The 9,242-nt window shown below is 34.6% G+C and overlaps 1 protein-coding gene across 1 annotated transcript in view; it reads left to right on the top strand.

Moving 5' to 3' along the window:
* Positions 1 to 388: 388 nt before the first annotated feature.
* The window catches only part of LOC110030725, a 61,674-nt gene continuing 52,820 nt past the window's right edge, over positions 389 to 9,242 (top strand). Inside the window, exons 1-2 of the mRNA XM_020733610.1 lie at positions 389 to 1,071; positions 1,163 to 1,347. Of these exons, the coding sequence (XP_020589269.1) occupies positions 389 to 1,071; positions 1,163 to 1,347 (868 nt within the window). The remainder of the gene's footprint in view (positions 1,072 to 1,162; positions 1,348 to 9,242) is intronic.

The raw sequence follows: 9,242 nt of genomic DNA, 5'->3' as shown, positions 1-9,242 counted from the left end.
TACTAATATTGATATATTATTATTATTAATTTATTATATATTATAATTTATTAAATTCAATTTTTTAAATATCATAAATATTTTATATATAATTATTTTAAATTATTTTATATTTCGATAAGGATTCGAACACGAACGAACACATCACTGTTGGTGTTTGGTTCGTTTAACTAACCGAACGAAAAAAATTTATTCACGTTCGTCTCGTTTATTTATCGAACAAATCGAACACGAACTCATTGACGAACCGAACACGAACTATTCGTGAGCAATAAATTTTTCTTAGAGCCCTAAATACGGAAAAACATAGAGAAATTTTTGTTTATGCTAAAATGATTTTTTTTTTAATTTTTTCATCACCTGAATTTGAATTTATTTGACTCCGAATATGCCTGAGTCCGAAAGTAATAATTTTTCGGGCCGCATTATCATCTTTACCGCAATCTACGACGCTGTTCGCTTTGCCCTTCCCTCCACGAGGAAAGAAAGCACAAATAAAGCAGCATCGAAGAGATGCGAGAAGATGACTGCGCTCGCGCTCTCACGCACCCCAGTCCTCTTCATCTCTGGCGAACCCCGCCGTCGATTCGCCGCCCACTTCTCTCGTAGGAGTCAGAAAATCGCCGCCCTCAGACGTACTTCGATCCCCCGGCACTTGGCAGGGTTATCGAATGGGAGGAAGCCGAGGCGACGGGATAGAGGGGGAGGGGTTTGGACGGAGGAGGAGTTGAATGGGAGCTATGATTTGGAGGCGGAGATCTATGAATTCATGCAGAGGTCGGCGAATCCGTTGGATTTCCCGAGTAGAGATGATCTGATAGCTGCTGGGAGGGGGGATTTGGCGAGAGCCATCGAGAAGGAAGGGGGTTGGCTTGCCTATGGCTGGGAATCGGATGCGGAAGAAGAGGAGGGGACTGTCAGTAAGGTTACGGATTTGGCCGGAGAGAGGCCGTGTGAAGATTATTCGAGAGTATTTCAGAATAGGATGACTTCAGTCAATGGTGAAGCTAAAGCTTGCTTGAAAACTGATTCTGAGAATTCTTCTGGTGCTTCTACGTCTGGGAGGCCAATGTAACTCGTTGTTTTGGTTGTTTTTTCCTCCAGTTCTTTTCCCCGCTCTTGCGTATAGTTCTTGTTTGATTTATAAATTTTGGTTTTTAAGGAGCACTGCAGTTCCGCAGGATTCTGGAATCGAGGGTATATTGTGTCGTCTTGAGAAAGAACGGAGTTTAGCTTTTGGTTTTGTCTCTTCAAAGGAGAAAGAGGTGATGGTTAAGAAGGAAGAGAGCCAGTCCATGCAAAAATTACAGTCCATGAGGGCTGTAAGGCATGGATTTGGAAATGTGGGTGAGTTTGTTCGGCCATTTTTAGAGCTGTTTTTCATCTTATGTTTTCTTGTTTAGAACTGTTCGGTTAAATCGAACGCTTTCATGTAAATCACTTCTTGTATTTGGTTCAGAGCTAGGTTGGTTAAGTAAACTTCAATTTTCATTTTCTTCACAAATCTACTGTAAAACTTTTTAATAAAAGTTCATTTTATATAATAATACCTTAAAGTCAGTGAATATATATTTTTAGAGCAAAGTGAGTGCTCAAACCCAAACCCTTGAGATTTTTCACTTTCTTTCCAACTAGTGTGATATACGTTTGATCACAAGTGAATATTATTATTATAATTATTGTTTCAGGATTATTTGCATATATTCTTAATTTTTTTAACCTTTTTTTATTTTCAAAATAATTTAAAATTGGCTATGTTTTAGATGTGACTTTTGCTAAGAATGGTAGAGAGAAACCCGGCATGTTTTATAAAAATTAAATGAAATTATGACACTGAATAGGACACAATGGAGAAAATGATTCATGTAGCCGACCTCACTCAGTGAGTCAAAGGCTTGTTGTTGTTGCTGTAGGTTTATGAAAACATTGTTTGCTTTATCACATTCTCAATCTATTAATCTTGATTTGTATCTCATAGAAATAAATGACTCTGTTCAATTTCCACATAATATCTCTGACATGTCTACCGAAAACAAAAAAAAACTCAAGTGAAAATTGAACAAAACTAAATAATATGAAAAATGAGTTTGAGGTTTCTTGGTTTAAATTGTATTTATAATGCTATTTGTGGTTGATTTTGGAGTCGTTTGGTTATTTCATTCCATATTTTGTATTTTTGTTTCTTCTGACTTGGATTCATTTACTCCATTTAGATTCTGTAGTGGATGAATTGATATCTTTTGTACAAACGTATGCCATCTCTTTGTTAATTTACTGATTGGTTCTCTTTATTACATCTCACCTTATTGCATGTCACAATTCATTTTGACCCCTTCTCAATCAAGCATGAGATATTACGAAGGCTGATAATACAATCAAATACATTTCTCATTAACATCTATCTTAACCTCATTAAACAGGATTGAGTGATTACGAAAATAATCCATCTGGATCACTATATCATTTGACCGCCCTTTTATAATCATTCAAATAACTTTCATAATCATTAATACAGAAGTTTGTATTATTCAAATCATTAAAATTGACTGCAATGTTTCTAAAAAAAATTTTTAAAAAAATTATACGGAGCAAAAATCTTCAATTTATGCCTTGTGCATCTTTCCTTGTATTATACGTTTAATATTGTACATCAAAACTACGATGAATGCCAAAATAAGGTCACCTGACTATGACCTCACTTGCATTTTTTTGCATGAAGTAATAGTTAACGAAATATCTGATGAGTTAAAAATTTAGGGGGAAATAGTTTTAATATATGATTCAAAATACAAGAAAAAAAACTAATAATATCTTAATTTTTTGAACGAACATGAGCATTATTTATTATTGATATAATTAGCATAGTATAATAAATTTATATTAAAATATATTTTCATATTTAGTGGAGTAAATATGGAATTATAAATAGTAAGAATAAATAATTGATAGGAATAACGAGAAGCAATTCCTAACTTTATTGGGGCTTAGGATCAATTAGAAACTAAACCACACCACATAATAACAAGATCACATAAAATCAAGATAAATTGGAACAAAATCTAAGGAAGCACAATCAAAGCAAATTAGAGAAAAACACGAGAATTTAATGTGGAAAAACCGATAATGACAAAAAAAAACATAGAGCCACATCACCAAGAAATTTTACTTTGAAATTCAGAAAGTTTTAACAGAGAACTCACACCCTCTTTACACACAAGGAAAATTATGGGACTCGCTCCACACTCTTCCTTCAGATCGTTACGAGAAACGCCCTTAGAAATCGCAGAAGTCCTCCTCTCAGATACTTTTAACCTTCACCGGGATTTCTGTCGAAGAACACTCAATTTGCAGGAACTTCACGCCTACCATCCACCGCTTTAATTCATAACTTAAAGCCCAAAAAATCAAAGTAACTGCACCGGACGTAAAAACACCCGGGCTTGGGCTAAAAAACACCCGTCTCTTGGGGAAGAAAGGATCACACACAACACTTTTGGGCGCTGGAGCGCTCAAGGTGGCGCTCGAGTGCGGGCTTCACAATTAGCACCCCAAAGTTGCACCTTGGGCGCCAAAGGGGGCGCAAAAGCGGTCCCCTCTCTGTTGAGAGCCCAAAATTGGGCGCTTAGGCTCCCAAAGAGGGCACAAAAGCGCTCTCCTCTCTGTTGAACGCGTGCTGGTGCTTCAAATCAGGCTCCACGCCTAACAATAATTGCAAGAAAATAGTTATGTACGAGGTCCAGGCTTAATTTAATATGATTATTATCAACCTCCCCTCAATTCTTGGATTGTGTGACAAAGTTTCCAGTATTGAGGGTTGAAAATTTCTTTTGGCATCTATTGATGTTTATTTCGTTAGAATTTTTGCTTCTCCTAGTTTATGTGATCGGAATTTGCCAACCTACTCATATCACATGACGTTTCATGAATTTATTTTCTTATCAACATCTTCTTCACAAGATTTTTAAATTTCGTAACATTAATAGCTTGCTTGTCAATAACGACTAACAAACAACACGAAATGCCCATGGAACCATAATGTATATAGTGCATCGATGCATGTTGTTTTTAATATAGCTCGAAATTTTGAAAATTATAAATAAGAAGGTAGCTAAATAAATAAATAAAAAACTATCGGATGAAAAGACAAAACATCACGATAAATGAAATTAATTAAATTAATGCTTAGGTTCAAGTAATCATCATCTCAACCATTAGATTAAATTGTGACAAGTAAGAAAAGGTTTAATAAACCTGTTTGAAATCAACATTTCAAAGCTATTAGTAAATTTGATAATTGCATGCTGAACATCAAATTGCATTATTTATTCTCTTAATGTCTTAAGAAGCTTCAAATTTGTTTAAAAACTTGATGCCTATTAGATCATGTAATACTTGTCTTCTTAAAATTGCTCAATATAAAATGCGTCTTGAGGCCCACCTCAGTGCTTTTTATAAAAAATTACAATGAGGCATATACCTCAATATCCCATTGTGAGGCGTACACCTCACGTAGGCTAAGGTGAGCATTCTCTCAAAAACACCTCAAAATATTGAAGTTATTTGCAATTTTTTTTAACAAAAAATAGAAACAATATCAATATATCTCATCTATTATCTTTCAAATCTTATGTATTATATAACAAGAAAAAAAGAAAAAATATCCATAAAAATTATGTTGCCGACGCTCTAAATTCTAACATAATTATTATTTTAATTAATGTTTTTATCGATGAGTATTCATTAAAACGAAAATAATAACTAAGATTAAAGATAATGAGAAATGAAGAATATATGTACGACTAAGGATAAAATAGTATATAAATAATTAATTATGCTAATGATACTAAAGAAGATCAATTAGGTGCTACTAGTAATTAGGATTTTTTAATTTAAAAATTTAAATGTTTATAACTTGTTATATTCTTGTTTAAGTGGGTGTAGCTTGTGTGGGAGAAAAAAATTTATCTTAAACTTATTTTGATTGTTATCTTTTGCTGCTTTAATATTTTATTTTAATATTTAGCTCATTGTAATAATGTAATGTTTGTATAACTTAGTTTATTTTATAATTTGATGTTGCGATATTAACATGTTACATTTCATTTTATGCAATTTATTATTTTTAATTTTACTTAGCTAGAATATTATCATATTATTTTTTAATTTATTAATAAGTTAGAATATTAATATGTTATTTTCTATTTCATATTTTATAGTATATAAAATATCTATTTATTTAATATTTTTTTAATTTTGAGACTCACCTCTCGTCTCATGAATGAAAAATGTCTCAACAACCAATTGCAAAATTTAAATATTAAGTTAATATCCTATTTTAGAGAAAATAATATTGAATTTATTATTATTATTCCTTTATGAATTAGAAGAGAAACATAAATAATACTTTCTATATGAATTTACAATTGAATTAATGAAGTCAATGATTTATGAAGAAATAAGCCGACGAAATTCGAAGAGATGTGCAGTTTGTGGTAAGAGATAGGGTGCGTCTGAAGCTTCAACTCTATTGACAAAAGACATTGGCAAGGCACACGAATGAGAAGCTTTCCCTATGCTATTTTGGTTTTTATGAGATAATTGAGCGCATTGTGGCGGCAGTTTATCATTTAAAATTGTCGCCTTTGTGGACGCTTCATCCAATGTTCCACATATCGCAGCTGAGATGTGCTATTGGTGATAATATACTCTCATCTTCACTTCCCCCTACTTTTAATTAGGATATAAAAGCTCTCTTGGAGCCACTAAAGTTAAAAGGGGTGCATCAAGAATCAATAGGTGAGAAAGAAGTGTTGATTAAATGGAAATGACTGCGAGATTATTACCCCAGGTCGGAACCATAAGACTTGATCCAACAACAATTTTCTCTCTTTCATCTTGCGGACAAGGTGTCTTATTTGGATGTGAATAATGTTAGATTGGCGCCTACAATGCTTTCTGCCTCATGATCCTTTGAGTCAATTGGTCCCGTTGAATCCACGTCGAGCCTGCTAAATAATTTGAAAACCTGTTTTAGGCTCAAGACTAAAAGGGCTATCTAGTCATTTCTTAGTTTTTATTTTTTGGTATAAATACGGCTTCATATGATTTGGGTTAGATACGTGATTGTTGTCTCTAATTTTAGGAGTTGGAGTTTGGGAGATAATTGTTAACCTCTCGAATTATAGGTTTATCTTTTCCATATATTGGATTGTGTTGTTTTGTGCTGGTGGAGTAAAATATTTTATTTTTCCATAATCTTTATGGAAACTTGTCTATTTCCTATTAGATGCCCTGCTATTTGCCTGCTTGCTTTTTTTCTTTCTATCTCTCAATATGGGTCAGCTGGATCCATGGCATTTCTTCTTTCATTTCTCCTGCTTGTCGAGTCATGTGCTACAGTAATCTTTTTCTAATTCTTGCCGTTATCTAGTGCACGCCCATGTTTGTGTTAAAAAAATTGTATTAATATGTTGGCAACTTATATTTTTATATTTTAACGTCTTCTTTTTACAGATTTCTTATCATGACTCCACAAAGTTCCATTAGTTAATATTCCAATTATCGCTAATTCAATCATATTAAAAATTGTATTAATATGTTGCTCAATTCAATCATATTTTTATTTGATTCTATTAGCTGCTATTTGATTCTATTAGCTGCTAGATGATGACCCATGCATTATATGACAAGTTTAGTTTATTTAAAGATTATTAATTATAAGTGAGAATTATTAATAAATAAGATTCAAAACAAAGTTGTGAAAATAAATTTATGTGTTATTTAGAAAACATGCGATTTGATACTTCTGAAAGTACTTTTGTGTTAATGAATTCATATATTTTGAATATGATATGTTGCGTTGTTGATAGGTCCATAATCCAATTATCGCTATTGAAATGGCCCAAGATATAGTAATTCTTTTGTGGAAAAATAGAGAGAAGATATAATTTCTTATTCCAAACATGAAACCATTAGTTCTTTTATAGTGGTTGAGACACTATAAATGGCTTTTTAGGAAAATGATCTCAAAATCACTAAAACAAGAAATATTAAAACATTACATAATTTGAAACAAATGCTACATGATGCAAGTTTCATTTGAATCCATATTCTTGGGTCATGGTGGGTCCTTGATGATCCAGCAGACACTCATCTCCTCCAGTGAGTTTATGCTGGTTCGGAATGCATTCTGATTGAAGTTCACGAATCCCCCATTATTCAATTTTGTTCGCGGAATTTTCTACATTGATTTGGTGTAACTTATAACAATTACTAGTAGTATTTTTGGTATATTGACATGCGATTCCACTTTGGCATCATCACCCTTCCTCTTTTTTACGTACATTTTCCAATGAAAACTTACAAATTCTTAAACATCACTTCATGTACTCAAGATGTGATTCCCATCATTATTGTCCTTCTGAAAATTTTTTGCTTCTCCATGCGCCACTCTTTGTTTTTTCTGTAATGCTCAAAATTGTTCTGAGTCATTCTCTAGCTGGAAGAAGAAAATTTCGGTGCAAGTTTTTTGACTACTCTCATACATGTACAATTTCAAATCTTTTTTCCTCTTTCTCAAAAGTGATTTGTGATGTTCTCTAGCCAGCTAAGGACATGTTAGGATAAATTTCTTAGTACTCTTATCATTTTTCCCTTGCCTTTTCAACTGAATTAGCATTTTTATCTGTATCGTATTCATTCATCATTCAGTATTTGGTAAGTCTGTTCTTCAGTTTTCATTTATTTGGCAATTGATGTTTGTTTCAATATGGATTTTGCATTTAATGTCTGGTGTCGAGCTCTTTTTTATAATGAATTCCAGAAATTTCAAATTATTGGTTTTAACTTAAAGAGGCTACTCGAGTAACCATCCCGTGTCCTTTATGACCAACTTGACCATTTAAAAGATGAACCATTGTATTCACTATTTGTGTTCCTTTCACTTCGGGCGAAGGCTGAGGTTTTTTTGGTGTGAAACACCGTAATTCAATAATGCATTGTAAATTTTGGTGGACATATTTGATGAAAGCTTGAGGCAATAACTTGATTATTTGTAAACTCTTCACATGTTAGATATTGACATAAAGACATATCAATGTTGAAATGCAGTAATTATCTAGGGGTGCGTTTGGCACAACTTTTTTTGCTGCGGCACATCACAAAAATGCGGATTTGCGTGTTTGGTTTGTGCGGCGTGGGCACCCGATAATTTCTGACTTGCCTCGGCCCTGCATTCGTTGCTTCGTTGGTTTTCATATTACCTCAGTACGCCCCCCCCCCGCCTTCGGTCTCCATTCACTCGATTGGGCTGCCTAGGGTTTTTCTCTTCCCTTCATTCTCGACACTGTTGACCTCATTTTTTTCGTGAGGTCTAGTATTCCTCGTAGGAGTTAGGATCTAGCCTTAGGGGTCTCCCTGCGACTATCTTAGAACCTTATAAGTGGGACCCGCATCGTTTTAGTTTGTCTCTAATTATTTTCTTTCTTAGGGAGTTTGAAGTAGTATATAACCAAAATTCTATAGGTCATGCAACATTGGTACGTATCCAACATGAGGAAACCCAAAAGGGATAACCCAAAAGGGATTCCCTATAGGACCTTCCTGAGCCTTAGGGTGGCCTTTTGCACAATCTCCCGCGCGCACAAGCTTTGCTTTGCAATTCGGAGAGTCGATACGTCCGATCGCCGCAATTCGCATTGCCTGCATTGTTACTTGTCGAATGCTTAATTAAACTTTTTGGGACGATCGATCGCATGTCGAAATTTTGTAAAATTTGAATTTCGACGCGTTTTTGACCCGATTGTCGACGACGTCGTCCGGGCGACCCCGGATGACAAAATAGACTGCGCCAACGCGTCCAGAACGTCAATTTTGTCCGGGGAGGACACCCATTTTGTCGCGTCGCCGCGCCCGGATAAATTGTGTTTTAATTAATATATATATATATATATTTATATATATATATTTATATATATATTAATTAACCCTTTTACTCGCTTCCCCCTTTCCTCTTTAAGCCCTAACTCCTCTAACGCACGTACCCGAACTCTGTCTCCTTTCCCTCTTCCGTTCGCGTGCCTAGCCCATTCCCTTTCTCGTTCTCGAGCCGACCGAACTCGTCTTCCTCCGCGCGAGGGAGGGTTGACCCCGTTCGTCCTTGCCTGACATGCTGCTGCCCGCGGCCTTCCTTCCCGAAGCGGTGCCAGTCTTTATGAGCTGTGGCTTTCCTTTTCTTGGTAGTT

The sequence above is a fragment of the Phalaenopsis equestris genome, unplaced genomic scaffold, assembly GCF_001263595.1.
Source record: "Phalaenopsis equestris unplaced genomic scaffold, ASM126359v1 Scaffold000755, whole genome shotgun sequence".
Classification (NCBI taxonomy): Eukaryota; Viridiplantae; Streptophyta; class Magnoliopsida; order Asparagales; family Orchidaceae; genus Phalaenopsis; species Phalaenopsis equestris.
The sequence above is the reverse complement of the archived record's forward strand: the minus strand, read 5'-3'. Positions and strand labels throughout refer to the sequence as shown.